General features: G+C 43.5%; 2 protein-coding genes across 4 annotated transcripts in view; one reads left to right on the plus strand and one right to left on the minus strand.

Annotated features, from left to right (window-relative positions):
• LOC121708692 (calpain-5-like) overlaps positions 1-9,140 on the minus strand; it is a 19,407-nt gene extending 10,267 nt beyond the window's left edge. Inside the window, exons 1-6 of one of the 3 annotated variants that reach the window (XM_042091509.1) lie at positions 9,050-9,140; positions 4,016-4,184; positions 2,651-2,782; positions 1,343-1,551; positions 657-849; positions 1-105 (exon numbers count right to left, since the gene is read on the minus strand). The exon at positions 1-105 is cut by the window's left edge and continues 86 nt beyond it. In XM_042091509.1, coding sequence (XP_041947443.1) covers positions 1-105; positions 657-849; positions 1,343-1,551; positions 2,651-2,782; positions 4,016-4,183 — 807 coding nt within the window. In that variant the 5' untranslated portion in view covers position 4,184; positions 9,050-9,140. Of the gene's footprint in view, positions 106-656; positions 850-1,342; positions 1,552-2,650; positions 2,783-4,015; positions 4,208-8,834; positions 8,982-9,049 lie in introns of those variants that run through there. The other 2 variants (XM_042091510.1, XM_042091508.1) reach the window with 2 other exon arrangements.
• A 4,347-nt stretch (positions 9,141-13,487) lies between these two features.
• On the plus strand, positions 13,488-16,029 carry LOC121709075. Its single transcript, XM_042092141.1, has 4 exons — positions 13,488-13,496; positions 13,688-13,803; positions 14,019-14,107; positions 14,826-16,029. The coding sequence occupies exons 1-4, from the start codon at positions 13,488-13,490 to the stop codon at positions 15,737-15,739; spliced, it is 1,128 nt and encodes a 375-aa protein (XP_041948075.1). The 3' UTR covers positions 15,740-16,029.
• Positions 16,030-17,939: the final 1,910 nt, after the last annotated feature.

Below are 17,939 nucleotides of genomic sequence, written 5' to 3' on the forward strand. Positions count from 1 at the left end.
TATCAGGCCGTGGCCCACACGCACGCGCTTCACCATGGTGACCGAGTAGGCATGGCCTTTTACCAGACCGCACGCCATACGAGCCTCGATCTCATGAGGGTCCGCCTGGGGGATGGAGAGAGGGTGGGGTGAACAGGTAGAGCAGGGAGAGGAGAGAGAGAATGAGGGATAGAGAGGGAGAGGAGAGAGAGAGAGAGAGAGAGAACAATGGATAGAGAGGGAGAGGAGCGAGAGAGAGAGAGAGAGATAGATGGATAGAGGGAGAGGAGAGAGAGAGTGATTGATAGAAAGGGAGAGGAGAGAGAGAGAGAACGGTGGATAGAGAGGGAGGGGGAGAGAGAGAGAACGATGGATAGAGAGGGAGAGGAGATAGAGAGTGATGGATAGAGAGGGAGAGGAGAGAGAGAGAACGATGGTTAGAGGAGATATGATGGAGAGGGAGGGGAGATTAGGAGAGAAAGAGTAAGAGAGAGAGAAAGAACAGAAGGGTGAGTGGGAGAAGGAGAGACAGTTTCAGTTATACAAATGAACTGTGTGAAACAATGTGAAACACTCACTCAAACGCACATACACACACACACACACGCACACGCACACGCGCACACGCACACGCACACGCACACGCACACACAGATACTTTCCATCTCTGTATTCACCTTTATGGAACAACTGATGACCCCTCCCCTATCGTTGACCTTCAGCAAATGAGCAAACAGCTTCTCTCTCTCCTCCGGCTTGTCGCTAAGCGGCACTTTCTCCAGATCGATGCTTTCTGCTACGGCTCCACTGAAGTCCACCACAGCGTCCCCTGTGTTCCCGCCGCTGAGGGATTCATAGCAGCCGGAAAGCCTGAGAGAGAGAGGGAGAGAGAGAGGGAGAGAAAGAAAGAATGACAATGAGAGAGAGAGCAGAGAGAAAGGGAGAAAGAGGGATGAAGAGAAACCGGGAGAGAGAAGGGGAGAGGGGGGTGAGGAAGAGAAACAAAGAAAGTGAGGTGGAGACAATGAGAGAGAGAGGAGAGAGAGGGAGGGAGGGAGAGAGAGAGAGAGAGAGGGGGGAAGAGGGGGAGAGAGAAGGGGAGAGGGAGAAAGAGAGAGAGATGGAGACAATGAGAGAGAGAGGAGAGAGGGGGGGAGAGAGAGAGAGGAGAGAGAGGGGGAGAGGGAGAGAGAGATGGAGACAATGAGAGAGAGAGAGGGAGAGAGAGGGGGTGAAAGACGTTACCAATTTGTGAAAATGTTTTTTGTTGATAAATGTGCTTGCTCCTGAATGTAACACTGTCACAGTTTTCATACTCTTGTTTGGAGGAGAGTGTGTGTGTGATGTCTTGTGCTAAACTCACTTTGCGTACGCCTTCTCAAGTAATGCGCTCCAGAATTCATTTCCAAGCTTAGATCGACAGTAGATGAGCTGTCCGTTAATGGTTGGCAAACGGTCATCTACAACAACATCGGTCCACTCACCGAAGATCCAGAATCGGAACCTAAAAATTCCTGCATACTTTTCTGGATGCTTTGGATCCCATTCCTGGTCCCCCCAGTTGGGAATAACCTGAAGATGGGAACAGAGACTAGATAGTCTTCATGGAAATAAACACAATAGAATAGAATAGAATAGAATAGAATAGAGTAGAATAGAGTAGAATAGAATAGAGTAGAATAGAATAGAATAGAATAGAGTAGAATAGAAATAAACACAATAGAATAGAATAGAATAGAATAGAATAGAGTAGAATAGAATAGAATAGAATAGAATAGAATAGAATAGAATAGAAATAAACACAATAGAATAGAATAGAATAGAATAGAAATAAACACAATAGAATAGAATAGAGTAGAATAGAATAGAATAGAATAGAATAGGTAAGGGATAATGTATAGAACGCCGGCCATTACTGGGAAAATAAGTCCCGACAGGGCGAACCGGACCCCGACGGGCCTGTGGAGGGGTCTTGCTTCGCTCTGAAGGGACTTATTTTCCCAATAATGACTGGCGTTCTATACATTATCTCGCTTATTATACTGCTACTTGCCAAAATGAAAAAAATAAACTCCACGATATGTCTCTTTACATTTATTCGTTGTGGCTTTTGCTGAGAAACAAAAGTTCGCAACACACGCTGAACTTGAATCAAATGTTCTTTAGAACACAGCTGATCACAGTCTGCCTTCACTTTTGAATGAAAATCCATTGCCATTGACAGCGGTCATTATTTGGAGGTCCTTAGGCGAAAATAATGACCGGTAGAACTTTGGGAAATCCTATTCAAGTCAATGGAACGTTCTACTTGCATTATGAAGAGCCATATAATAAAATAGATTAAAGTAGAATAGAATGTGCTTTATTGTCCACAGTGGTTTGAGGCCATGCGAGAGTAAACGTTTAACATTCACCATGAAACAGGCGACTCGTTAAAGCTATGAAGACAAACAGCCCATGAACCTCACGCTAATGGCCGCCAAGCAGGAAGTTAAGAAGACATACAGTGCACTAACTCACACACACACACACACACACACACACACACACACACACACACACACACACACACACACACACACACACACACTCATGCACTCACACACACACACACACACACACACACACACACACACACACACACACACTCACACACACACCAACCACACACCTTTTGCCAGAGTTCAGGTTTTATGGCCAGACAGGAGCAGGCTGCCACAAACCAGCAGTTGCCGACCTCCCCTTGGTTAAGGTCATGAGCACTCAGTCCCTCCACAAAGAGACGCGGGTCTGGACAAAGCTCCTGCAACAGACATACACACACACACACACACACAGTATCAGTACGGCTCAGTGAAGATGCACAGACCTTACATACAAATACACACAAATTATTAGGGATGCATAGAAATCTCCTGCAAACACAAAAACAAGAATGCACAGATATCCACACACACACACACACACACACACACACACACACACACACACACACACACACAAACACACACACAAACACACACACACAGCAGATTGTTAGAGGTCCTCAGACCTCCAGCTGAAATGGATTCTGAAAGCTGAAGCTTCCCAACATGTCCCTTACAACCAACGGGTCCCTGTAGAACACTCTAAAGGTTTGAAACATTCTGCAAAAAAACATTATGTTGCAACCAAGTCTCGCTTAATGTGCTTAACACACACACACACACACACACACACACACACACACACACACACACACACACACAAAATTCCTTTCAAGGAACTGAGTAGATGTCAGGAATGTGATGTGAACCACTTTGATTGAACTCATTATCCAAAGATCTCAAAGTTCTCTCTGTCTGATACACACACACACACACACACACACACACACACAAACAAAAGCACAGCACACACTCTCACAGAGTAAGAACACACACAAATTCCTTTTGTAGGACATTAGAAGTACAAATTATTCTCTCAACAGCACACTTTCACATGCACACACACGTGAACACACACACACACACACGTGAACACACACACACGTGAACACACACACACACACACACACACACACACACACACACACACACACACAGACACACACACACACTTACTGGCAAAGAAAGTGATGACATTAATTATTGTGACAACACCCAGACTCCCTTAGGAGTTCTAATGAGTGTGATGGAGAGATAGAGAGAGAAAGGAAGAAAGAGAGAGAGAGGGAGAGAGAGAGAGAGAGAGAGAGAGAGAGAGAGAGAGAGAGAGAGAGGAGGAATGGAGGGGGTGGAAATGGGGAGATGAAGGGAGAGGGGGAGAGAAGGAGAAAGAAAGTATGTGTGTGTGTATCTGTGTGTCGTGTGTGTGTGTGTGTGTGTGTGTGTGTGTGTGTGTGTGTGTGTGTGTGTGTGTGTGTGTGTGCATACAGTATGTGTGTGTGCACATGTACAGTGTGTATGTGCGTTTGTGTGTATGCGTGTGTATGTATAGTGTGTGTGTGTGTGTGTGTGTGTGTGTGTGTGTGTGTGTGTGTGTGTGTGTGTGTGACCTTTGGCCTCTTCCATTCCACTCTGCCAGGCAGAGGCTTGCTGTAGAAGAGAGACGAGTTGTTGCAGGGGAACTCCGGGTCCTCAAACAGCTGTCCCCGGTCCTGGCTCATCCGACGCAGCTCCTGGTAGTGCTGGTTCTTATACGCCGCCACGTGCCCAGAGAACATGCTGCAGGAGCACAAAGGTCACCATGAAATATTTTTCATATCTCTCTGCATGAGAGTGTGTGTGTGTGTTTCGGTGTGTGTGTGTGTGTGTGTGTGTGTGTGTGTGTGTGTGTGTGTAATGTTCACGTCAGATACACACGCTCAGATTATAACACACTCAATCAGAGACAATCAGAAATCTGCACGTCTTCACCTGAGCCTGGGGTGACTGACAGTGTGTGTGTGTGTGTGAGAGAGAGAGAGAGAGTGGTGTACTACTGCACTCTCCTGCTTAACCTGTCTGTCTTTAAACCACATGTTCACATGTCAGATACACACGCTCAGATTATAACACACTCTCATGCTGTATTCCAGAAACCTCGGAAGTCAGATATCATTGTCACATATCCTTTCCTCTCCTAGTTACTCTCCATTGGCTCCCTAAACTAGCCAGAATTAAATTTAAATCTCTCACTTTGGCCTATAGGACACTAACTAGATCTGCTCCTAGTTATTTTAATTCAATAATCAAGCCTTACATCCCCAACCGCCCACTGCGGTCTTCTGGTGAGCGTATGTTGTGTCGACCAGTCATGAAAACTGGGTCTAATTCCAGACTCTTTTCTTCAGTGGTTCCATGTTGGTGGAATGAACTGCCCAGTGCTCTCCGTTCCTGTGGTAGTTTTGGGTCGTTTAAGAGGGGTCTAAAGACATTCCTATTCAACATATACTTAGTTGTTTAAGCGCTTATGTGTTATGGTTTATATAATGTTGTTTTATTTTAATTGGGCTGTTAATTAATTTGACATTATTGTTTATTATTGATACTCTCCTTAATGTAGTCTTAGCATGTCATTGTTTTTATATTATTGATTGAATTGACATTATTGTTTTATTATTGCCTTTCCCCTTTTTTACATTGCTTTTTATTAGGCTATTGCTTGAATTGATATTATTGTGTACTACAACTATTCTCCTTACTATATTTGACCTACATTTTAATCTGTTCCCTGTTCAATTTTAAATATTATTATGTTGTTTTGTATTTATGTGTCGCTTTGGACAAATCCATAACCATAACCATAACCATAACCATAACATATCAAAGCCATCATTGCAAGCATCCTCTCATCTTCAATCACCGTCTGGTATGGGAGCTCTGACAGTCGCACCAAGAGGAAATTAGAAAGAGTTGTCACTGCGGCACGTGCAAGAGCGGCAAAAGCCAAGATCATCAGGGACGCCTCACATCTAAGTCATGATCTCTTCCAACTTCTGCTCTCTGGAAGACGCTGTAGATCTCTGAAGACAGGAACGACGTGCTTCAACAACAGCTTCTACCCTTCAGCAATTAGACTCCTGAACTCTTAAAGATTTGCAACTCTACTTATTTATTTATTTTATCCCCTCCTGCTATTAATCCCCCACCCCCAAAATTGTTGTGTGGCAATTAAAGTTTCTATTCTGTTCTATTCTATGCTATGTCCCTATTCTATTCTACGCTATGTCCCAATTGGAGTCTCCCAATTTCATTCCAGACAAAGATGGAGGTCAAGAATTTTGAATCCGCAACATCCCTGCCATAATGGTACAGGAATGCGAGTAACATGGTTGACCTTCGACTGCGGCACGTGCAAGAGCGGCAAAAGCCCTCCTACGTTTGCTCGGCGCAGTGGCAGTTCATAGCGCAGTGCTGCTGTTTGCGCATGTAATGTGAACCCCCCTTTATGCTGGCACAGTCCCCCAAGAGCCTCTGGTGTCGAGAGTGTGTCTCAAACTCACAACTTTGGCATTTCACTTGGAATTCCAGTTAGCTAACTAATCACAAACCAGTTCACTCTTACAAAATCCACTCTCACGTTGCATCACACACTCCTACACACACCTTCACACTTTCCGACAACAACCCAAAGCTCTCTAAGGCAACGCCCCATCTTAACACTGGTCATTGGTCAACTAGGGTGACATCCCATCTTACACCAGTTCAACTAGGCAAAGCCCCATCTTAGACCAGTTCATCACACAGTTCATCACATCAAAATGACTATTCTCTCCACACTTGATTTCGGTGATACTATCTATAGAACTGCACGTAAGGGCACTCTTGCCAAACTGGACACACTCTATCACTCTGCTGTCCGTTTTGCTACAAATGCCCCCCTCAACACCCACCACTGTAGTCTTTACTCTCTGGTAAATTGGCCATCACTTCACACTCGTCGTCATTTTCACTGGCTCACTCTTATTTACAAGACCCTCCTTCAATGGACACCACCATACCTGTCCCGCCTGCTGCAACAACCCATCACATATAACACCCGGTCCTCTCTGTCCCACATCCTGCTAACAACCCCTAAAACCAGATCCACGCTCGGTCTTGCATCATTCTAGTCAGCTGCTGCCGTTGACTGGAATGCACTACAAAAACACCTCAAACTGGTCAAATTAATTTCCATCTCAGCCTTCAAAGACACCATCTCGCACCTTCTCACAGATTCCTGCAGCTTCCCCTCCATCTAACCCTCCTGAATCAATTGTTTTCTTTTTATGTTTTTATGTTTTCATAATTGTTATTTTTATTTATATTCTGTGCTGTTTATGTAATCCTGTTCTTTGCTCGTGCCTGTATGTCTGAGTAGTTTTATGTTAACCCTGTGGGTCCTTGTTGTACTGTATGTCTGCACAGCTGTGTTTGTGTACTGTTGCTTCTCTATCCTTTCTCACTGCCCCTTTCCCCTTCTGTTCCAAGAAGCTTGTGTTTCTTGTCAGGCCATCACTGTAAATAAGAACTTGTTCTTAATGATCTGCCTGGTTAAATAAAGGTAAAAACAAAACAAAACAATTATAACTCTGGACAAACTCCAGGGAAACCCCAATTCATACAAACATGGCAATTCATGGACACTTTATGGCCAAAATCACATGACCCTCATGCTGCTTTAGGTAGTTTCCAGGCCAGACAATAGATAACTCAGGCGTTAGGCACAATCCACTCTACATCCTTCAGTCTCTCTCACTGGCCTAACCTACATCTCCTGATGGGAATTATGTGTGTTTGTGTGTGTGTGTGTGTGTATGTGTGTGTGTGTGTTAGAGTGTGTTAAGAGTGTGTACGAGTGAGCAGATATTCTCTGCAGAGGCAATGCGTAGCATATGGACTTGTCTGTCTCAGGGAGATACCCAGCATTTTTACAATGGTCTTTATGAGAGAGCTGTTCATGGAAAGAGCAAGTAGGATGCACAGAAATGCCAGTTGCATTACTTAGAAACTCAGATACGGAGAGAAGCCACAAGTTAATAATTTGTTACAATTAATTCCTTAACATGCTCTCTCACACTAACACAATCTCTCACACACTTACAATATAACACGAGCTCACACACTAACACACAGTCTCACACTAACACACACACTTACACTGTAACACACACTTACACTAACACACTGCAACAAATGATCTCACATTAACGTATACTCTTACATACTTGCAATGTAACACACTCTTACACTAACACACACTCTTACACAGTAACATACACTTTCACATGTTTACAATGTAACACACACTTTCACACTAACAGAGACATTGTCACACAGACTGTTACACTGCCACACTCACTCTGACTCTGTCACACTCACTCTTACACTATAACACACACTCTTACACTGACAAATACTAATACACACCCTTACAATGTAACAGGTCATGTCAGCACAAGTTGACAAATAAAACAATTCTATAATTAATACAAAAGCACCAGACACCACACCCACACCCACGCACACACACACACACACACAAACACACACATACACACACACACACACAGCACCTGAAGAGGGATGCGTCTGAATGGGGGGTCTAAAGATTGATGGAGAGATGGCAACCGCCACACGACCTCCTTTTCAACACACACCACAGGAATGCTCCCTTCCGCTACATTTTACAGCCAACTGCACTACATTTTCACACACAGAAACACACAGGCCCTCTTTCCCTGTCTCTCTCTCCCTCCCTCTCTCTATCATACTGTCTCTGTATCTGTGAGATAGCCACAGGTATTTCCAGGAAGCACACATGCGCAGGTACAGTATATGATCTGAAACAATCTGTATATAGTAACAGATCAAAGAGAGAGAGAGAGAGAGAGAGAGAGAGAGAGAGAAAGAGAGAGAGAAAGAATGGAGTGTTTGTAAAGAGATTGAAGAGAGAGAAGAGAGATTGAAGAGAGAAACGCTATACTCTTGGCTCACAGTGTAACATACCTGATCCATATTTTTGGTTTCTGTTACGCTATGCCCAGTGATAGGCAACTCCACACACACACGCAGACACACACACACACACAGAAAAGCAGGTAGATTAGACAGACAGGTGTATACTGCAGACTGCCACACACACACACACACACACACACACACACTAGTGGACCACAGACCACCTCCCTCTCCTTGTTCCGAATCACAACTGTTTAAACTATCTACAGTCAGTCCACAGCCCCTGTTGACTCTCTCTCTCTCTCTCTCTCTCTCTCTCTCTGTCTCTCTCTCTCTCTCTCTGTCTCTCTCTCTCTCTCTGTCTGTGTTTAAGTTGGTTTGAGAGAGAGAGAGGGAGAGAGAGAGAGAGAGAGAGAGAGAGAGAGAGAGATAAATAAGAGTAAAGAGACATACCTGTCGACAGATTGCTTGTTTCACCTCGATATCGGTGTCCAACAGAAGTGTAAACTCCAAGAGCAAAGTCAAGTGAGGGTGTGTGTGTGTGTGTGTGTTTATGTGTGTGTGTGTGTGTGTGTGTGCGTGCGTGTAAGGGTGTGGCCACAGTGCTCTGCCGAGTTGTGACGTGCCCTGTCCCCCTCCCCCTCCACATAGTACCTGTTACCACATACCTCAGCTTCTACCTGAAGAGGGTGACAAGACAAGATGCGAACGACCTGCAGCTCCACACAAACCACACAATTACTACAGTACGTCTACAGGACTAATGCAGTGAAACTCATTGAAACACATCCACAAAAGAAAAACAACAAAAGCCCAAACCCCTCCCAGTCTCTCTCCCCCTTTTCTCTCTCTCACTCTGTCTTTCACTTACCTCATCGTCCTGTCCACAAACCTGTCAGACATGTTTCTGTTTGTGTGTGTGTGTGTGTGTGTGTGTGTGTGTGTGTGTGTGTGCATATTATTGGCTGTGTCTATGTATGTGTGTGTGCGTGTGTATGTGTGTGTGTGCGTGCATGTCTGTGTGTGAATGGGTGCCAGAGGCTAGCTCTTGCTGGTTCATTCCAGACCCTTTTTTTAGATAAGTGAGTGTGTGTGTGTGTGTGTGTGTGTGTGTGTGTGTGTGTGTGTGTGTGTGTGTGTGTGTGTGTGTGTGTGTGTGCGTGTTCATGTGTGGCTGTGTGTGTGAAATGCGGTTCACCTAGATAGATAGATAGATACTTTATTGATCCCCTACGGCTGAATGAAACAAAGGCTGTATTTAGAGTGTGTGTGTCTGACCTGCACCAGCCTCTTATCGTACAGCCACCGTACTTCCACTGACCATATCAAAGTGCTATTTATGCACATGAATTCTTGTGTGTGTGTGTGTGTGTGTGTGTGTGTGTGTGTGTGTGTGTGTGTGTGAATGATTAACAAGTGTGCGAGTGAGAAACCTATAGCATTTGCATCTTCCCCGTTACACAGAGGTCTTTCTGCTGTAATGTGCTGTAATATGGTCATCTGGTCTAATGGAACAGTAGAGAGAACAGGAGATCTGTGTTTAATTTAACCCTATAGAAGGCAGCGACTCATCGCTCACATCCTCTACAGGGTTACTGCTATAATATCTATAGAAAAGACTATAGACTATTATATCTATATCTATAGAAAAGACTATATTATATTTATAGAATAGTTATACCACGTTATTATATTCATAGAATAGTTATTATGATAATACTAGTTATGATAATATGATAATATGATAATACTAGTTATTATGATAATACTATATTACTTATAGAATAGTTATGAGACATTTTTTTACTGTATCTTATATATATAATAGTTACGAGAACATGTTTATAGAATAGTTATGAGACTATATTTTAATACAATTTTTACCATATTTTAATGTGTAAATATATATGTTTTATTTTTAAAGAATAGTTAAGAGATGGCTCATTTGTGAAACCAAGACCCATGGAGTCATGGTTAAAGTGACTGCTGCTGATAATAAGTGGATTCTCATGACAGTGTACCGATGTAGTGAACTCTCTTTCTTCTTCTGCTTAGCAATGCTGCCACCTGGTGGAACTTACAGACTCGGCCACAAATATACAGATCCTCCTCTCCTACCAGAAACAAAATAGAAACAAATGCTGTTTCTGTTTTAGCAGAGCCGGACAGTAACGGAGTACATTTACTACATTTAGTACAGTACTTGAGTACAATTCTGAGGGATCTGTACTTTACTCGAGTATCATTTTTGGGGAGTACTCATGACTTTACTCAAGTACATTTGAGGGGCAAATATTGTACTCTTTACTCCACTACATTTCTATCCATAACCGTGAGTACCCGTTACTTCTTCTAAAAAAAAGGAAAAAAGAAAAATCTCGGAAACCCTCAATTTGTTGTTTCCCTCTCAAACGTGATTAGATTGTGCAGGCACCACTGATTGGGACAGCCTATCAGCAATCACCTTCAGCTTTCCGCCAAAGTCAACTCCATGGTCAGATTTAGATAAGAGACGAAACCATGGACGAAACAATGGATGAAGACGCAGCAGGTCCATCCCGGGAATGTGCCAACCCGTGGCCCCACCTCGCCAGACTATTTCAATTTTCTGAACAAGTTAATGATAGTTTTCGCTTCAAGTGTTTCAATTACAAAATAGTATTTTGTATTTGAAATACGTATTTTAAGTACATGTATTAGAAATACTGCCCATCCCTGGCAACATGGTAAAAAGATGAAAATGACTTGATTTTACTTTCAATTCCTTTTACATTCTCCAATGTAGTAACATTAACATTTTTCATAATCTTCTCTGAAAATGCTGGATTCAGTATACCATGCAGCACTAAGATTCGTAAATAATTCTAGCTTTTGTACTCATCACTGTAGCTTGTACGAGAGTGTTGGTTGGCCTTCCTTGGACAATTGCAGGTTGGAGATTGGTATATTTTTCTTTATATGGCCATACTATGTGAACTGCTTCCTTACTTATGTTCTCTCCTGACTCCTAAAGTCACCACCAGGAAATTTAATCTCCGATCACATGGGCAAATCATGTATGACATTCCCCGATGTCGGTGAAAGTGCCTTTAAAGTTTTTACACCCTCATCCTGGTATCCAGAATCTTCTAAAATTAGACTACCTACCAACAATGACACAGTTTATAGGATAAAAGACCATTACAGTACTACATTTTATTTTATATTTATTTTATTGGTTTATTTGATAGGGACCATGTATATTTATGAACATTGTATAAAAGACACCATGTAAATATGCCAGAGTAACAAAAAATAACTATTTTTCATCTGCAGTCCTAGGCAGGTGACAGAGGACAAACATAGAGACAGCCAGCAGTCATACAGCACTCATACACTATAAATTAAACATACACATAATGGTGACACACATTGACAAAACAAACAAACAAAACAAAACAGAAATACATGATGACAAAGACATTATTCATCCACCTCTATACTGCATTCAGTTTAACAGTGTATGGGTGATGAACTGTATGGCAGTTAAAAGTGAGTGCATCTGTGGTTCTCTAGGAGCCACTGTTTTAAGTGAGTTTTAAAAGTGTTGAATGTACAGCAGGCCACACTCTTATTAGGAGGGGCAAGCTATTCCAGAGTTTACCTCCTATTACTGACAATATGGTTAGGAGGGGCAAGCTATTCCAGAGTTTACCTCCTATTACTGACAATACGGTTTGTTCAGAAGTGGTGCTTCTGAATGGTATTACACAGTCCCCTTTTACAGAGGCCCCTGTACTAAAAAGTTTTTATGGCTTTCTTCAATGCTTTTAAGAGTGGTTAAGCTAGTTAATGACCTGTATTGTTTGTAAAACAATACTCAATATGTGAAAAGATCATATTACCGGTATATAAGAAAACTTGGCAGCTTTCCTGTCAAGAAATGCCTAAAGTTTTGCAAATTGAATTTAACTTTATTGGCCACCTTTTTAACATGACCTTTGAAAGTATATGACTCCTAGATACTTGAATTCATTAACAAGATCAAGCTCCTGTCCTCTAAGGAACACAATATAATGTGTTGCGCAGAGACATTAAAATGTGTTAGTTTAGATAAAAGAATTCATGATTAACAGTAGGCCTATCAAAAGCTCGCTTTAGGTCTAGGAAGACAGCACCAACATACAGTAAGAACCCCTATCTAGGTAGCCTTTAACCTTTTAGCCAAAAACAAACAATAGGCTGTTTCTGTTGAGTGATGGGCCCTAAACCCAAATTGCATAGGGTGGAGTGAATTATTGCTTTCATTAAGATGTTGAATCATTAATTTAGCACCCATTTTCCGACTATTTTAGAAACAACAGGTAAAATACTGATTGGCTGATAATTGGCCAAATGCAAATGTGCTGTTACTGAGAGCTGGTGATCATGTTGAGATGATATTAAATTGCCGTCTTTTTCTTTTTTATGTTGTTATGTTTTTCACTGTATATTTTAATATGGAAGTATTATGTTGCTGTCTTGGCCAGGACTCTGTAAAAAGATATTCTGAATCTCAATTGGATTATTCCTGGTAAAATAAAGGCTAGATAACATGTTAAAAAGTGTTAAAAAGTGCAAACGTTTCCCAATAGAGTCACCCGATTTCCAGGCTAGAGGTGCACTGCTGTAGTTAAAGGTAGTGCTAGGTGAACGATTTGCGTATTAGGCTACAAGTTCATTTACCATCAAATTGGCTTCGTGAAGGTTAGCCTAGGCCTATATCAAGGTGAAAGTCTTGTAGTGTACCTTTAAAGCTGAAAAAAAAAACAGTGCGAGAAAACTGTACTTTTCTTTCAACCCCTTCTTGAGAGAAACGTCTCATGAAATTGTTCAGGCTATAGGCCTGTGAATGTCTTTACCAACTTGTTGCATTAAAAAAGGTCTTACATCAATAAACTAGGCTACTCATTTTGAAAATGTAAGCCTAATAATAAAAACGTGTTTCCTCATATTCTAGCAATCCAGTCCCAGTGGGTCAGGCGATTCTCATGATTGCTTAGATGTCAACACAAATATAGATAATCCTATCAATTTAGTTTCTTGCCAAAAAATATCCCATGATAAGCATTAGAAAGACTGCAACGAATGGCCACGGTAGGCTACTACTGATGACTCACTTCTTGGGGACTTTTAAAGTTCAACTTTGTGCGAGTAACATGTATAATTTTGTCTGCAATGTTTCATGAAGCTGAATTTTGAGGTTTGTAGTGTTTAGTGAAGCGCTAATTGAGTTTAGCCTAGTCCCGCGCGTGTGGCGCCTACGTCCAACCTAAATCTGCTGGAAGCGCGAGCTTGAAAACCACCGTTACCGAGGCTCTCCAGGGCTCACGACCAACCGACTGACCGGTGGTGAAACCTCAAGAGATAAACGCAAACCGAAGACACAAGTCCAATGTTTCCAGTGAGTTACCTCCTCTCTCTGCCTGTCTGTGTGTTGGCAGTCAGTGTGACTCATACGCGAGTGGCAGCCATCGGCGAGTTTTGTCACGGCTGGACAGACCAGAGAAGGAACTGGAGAGAGGGATTCTACTGTCCAGAGAAAGACGACATGAAAAGCGCTGTTATTTGCTGCGGAAGGTGTGAATACCGATACTGTTGTTCTGATGGTACCGCCAGACTGGACCAGGGAACTTGTTCGGACTCCGACCCCGACCGAACGTTACCGAGTAAGGCCGAGGTTGTGGCAGACGAGTTTAGCACTGGAGGTGAGTTGATAAGGAGAGGTTTTGATAAGACATAAAGTAGGCTAAATGGATTGTTTTTGTTTGTAGGGTTCGTTTCTTTTCTCTAGATTGCACCGCCAAACAAGGAGTTAATCTTTTGGATGAAGCGAGGTATTTCTCTAATATAATAACTCTGATTCAATTTGGCTACTGCAAAGCAACTTTGAGAGATGGAATGAGAGAGGGAGAGAGACTAGAAAATTTGATTTTAAAGTGACCGAGCACTACATTACACAACGTGAAAGCATCATGTGTTTTATAAACACATACACATTGCACATCATGCAGATGAACGTAAACCTGCATACAGACACCAACCCATTCACTGGCCTACATATGTAGCCTACATACACAGCGCACACACACCACAGGCACAATCACGATCTCTCACAGGATCACATATGGATGTACAAAAATAGACCTAATAATACACACCTTTGTGTAAATGAAGTGTTTGCAGTAGCTTGAGAACACAGGAAGAACTTGTCTTTTCCCCCCCTTTAAATCCTTTCAAGGTGCACCACTTTTTTGAGAGGGGGAAAATAAACAAATAAACACACACACACACACACACACACACACACACACACACGCACACAAATGGACCTTCATGTTCTGGCCAAAGGTATGAATGATGAAAGGAGAAAATGCCTGATGATTATAGTGCTTCTCTCCCTCTTTCTGTCTGTCTCTTCTTCAGACTATCCTGTCTACGTTCCCTTTCTCATCGTTGGCTCCGCCTTCCTGGCCCTCCTTCTTTTCGGAAGCTCCGCCTGCTTCCTCTACAATCGCCAAACATCATCCACCTCCGACTCTGTTGCCATCGGTACCACCACAACAACCACCACCACCACCACAGCCTCCTGCAGCTCCTCCGCCACCTTGTGTCCACCTCCCATCCATGGCGACCGCATCCATGGAGACCAGCCCCGATGTCGAGGGGACAGCTGTCATGTCCAGCGCCCGTGTCGTGACGGCCAGCCTGTCGGCGGCAGCGGTGAGCATCCTGCAGCGGAGAACATTGTCGTTGCCGCAGCAGCAGCCGTGAAACGTCCGATCACCCATCCGCACCCGCCCTGCGTCTACTGCAGTGGGCAGCACGGCCAGCGAGCGCCCAGTCCAGCCAACCCGATCGCCAGCCGCGGCCATGCCCTCCCCCTCACGCCCACCCCCACCCTGGTGATGGCTCCGTCCAGCCAGCACGGCTTCACCCCCCCCGTCCCCACCCTGGCGAGGTCTCAGGCCCAGCATTCCGTCCCACATTCCCAGCATTCCGCCCCGCATGCCGCTGACCAGCAGCTGACCGTCTCCTACCCGCAGCACTTCAACACCCACCCGCAGAGCTCCTCCTACTCCAGAGCCACATGCTCCGCCCAGTACGCCACCATGCCCCGCCCCGGCTCCCCGGCCCATGACACGCCCCTCGGACCCCTCCCCAAATTACCCATAAGCCCCCAGCAGCTGCCGCCGGGGGCGTTGTTCCCGGGCTCCCTGCTGTGCGGCTACATCCTGCAGTCCCAGACCACGGCGGCGCTCACGCCCGCTGCCTACAGACAGCACAGGATCCCCTCCCCTCCACCCAGCCTCACACTCACACACCACCCTCCACTCTAGAGCCCCAGTCTGTGTGTGTGTGTGTGTGTTTGTGCGTGTGTGCGTGTGCGTGTGGTGCGTGTGTGTGTGTGTGTGTGTGTGTATCTGTGTATCTGTGTATGCGCGTGTGCGCGTGTGTGTGTGTGTGTGTGTGTGTATGTGTACACGTGTGTGTTTATAATAAGCTATAGATTTTGCTGAATGATTGATCTCACTACAATAATGCATACAATTAGGATATCAGGCTAACAAGCCACCGTGATGTCCTTATCAAGCAGAAGTTGTTGTATACCGCAGTGCATACATTTGACTTGCTCCTCTGTATATATGTTTGAAATAAAGTAATAAAAAATAGCCATTTTGTTCTTCATTTTACTTTTTTAAGCATGGAAGCAAGGTTTCTGCCACCCAGTGGCCCCTATGGACATTACATTATAGTATATAGTATAGTCAGAGACGTGTTCTAATGAGGAAACACAGCACTCAAAAAATCCTCCATAGAAATGCATGGGGTTAGTTTGTAACACCAATATGGCAGTTGTCTACACATATCACACCCCTTCCGCAGCAAAACGTCGACATGTGAATACATTGAGCCAATCATGTGGTGTGATGTGAATACATTGAGCCAATCATATGGTGTGTTGTGAATACATTGAGCCAATAATGTGGTGTGTTGTGAAGACATCGTGTCAATCATGTGTTGTGATCTTGCCGCTGGACCAAGATTGGTGTCGTGAAGCCTTGCGCACGCGCATTTCTGCCGAAATGGATGCCCGATAAGTGCCCAAAAAGCGTTGCAGTATGGCCGCGGAGTGGAGGGACTTGCCCAAAAGGACTTTGGTATAGTCATTATGCGTATATACTGTAGGCCTATGTATGTATGTATGTATGTATGTATGTATGTATGTAATCTATCTATTTCTCTGTAGATCTATCTTTGTCTGTAGCTCTATTTGTCTACCTGATGTTTTAATCTTTCTATCAAATGTGACTTGATATATTTATTGTCCTTGTCAGCCCTCAATTTATGAAACTCCTTTAATGCGTCTGGATAAGAGGTACTTATAAGCAGTGATGTTGTGTCAACACACTAAGTAAGTGAGGTCACGGCATGGGATTGTAAAATGAACGGGGTCACAATCTGTTGTAAATGTTTACATTAAGACGGATTAAAGACCCATTAATGTGTTGCTGGAAGGAGATTAGGTTCATGATTTGTTCTCGTTAGTTTCTCTCTATAGGGCTAACCTCCTAAGAAAAGGTTGCACAAATAAACTAACATATATTTATCTCTATGTTTATCTTTGAATTCTTCTACATTTTCCTAACAAACCAACAGTTTTATGTCTAGGCAAGAACCATCTGTTCTTAGTGTTGTAGATCTGAATAGTCTTCCTCTCTCCCTCTCACTTCTCACACACACACAAGGAGAGAGAGAGTGAGAGATCCATCAAGCCTTCAGCTCCACCACTCCCCCCTAGCCATCTCTATCAGGTCTGCTGTCACTCAAATGGACTCACTCATCCCTATTGGTGTATGATATTTAATCTGCAGAATGGCAATTCTGCCATCAGACATCTCCCCAATCCCCCAATCCCCGCCCCAAACTGGATTAAGAGACTAGATATGTCAGTCAGTGGTCGTGCATGCTGTGTCTGGACATTCAACCTATCGGACCGTACTCAGCTGAAGAAAACCTGACTGGGTACGTAAAATTCATTTTACACCCAATTTTGAATGATATCTGAATGTGTGCTTTGTTATGAATGAGGTATTTGGGAAATCACGGGAGGTTTCAATATTAAAATGCTGTCATAAACCTGTCATAATTTGTTGACACTGTCAGATCATAGGTCAGTTGTGATGGTTGCATTTATGAATTTTACATTTGATGTGTCATGTGTCTGTCAGAAGAGTCATTATGTAGTGGGATTTGTTTTTTGCATAAAAGCTCAGATGTGTTTGTTATGCGTGTGTGGTTTTGCCAATGGCCCCAGAAACCTGGCAAAGAGGATAAGAAAAAGCCAAGAGTCAACAGATAGAGAGAGAGTACACCAAGCGGAATGCTTAAAGCAAGAACACACAGAGACCTTTGTACTGTATCTCTGTCTCTTGCAGGTTGTCAACACCGTAGTGTGTGTGTGTGTGTGTGTGTGTGTGTGTGTGTGAGATAGAGAGAGACAGAGCACGTGTGTGTGTGTTTGTGTGTGTGTGTGTC

Source organism: Alosa sapidissima, chromosome 5, assembly GCF_018492685.1.
Source record: "Alosa sapidissima isolate fAloSap1 chromosome 5, fAloSap1.pri, whole genome shotgun sequence".
Classification (NCBI taxonomy): domain Eukaryota; kingdom Metazoa; phylum Chordata; class Actinopteri; order Clupeiformes; family Clupeidae; genus Alosa; species Alosa sapidissima.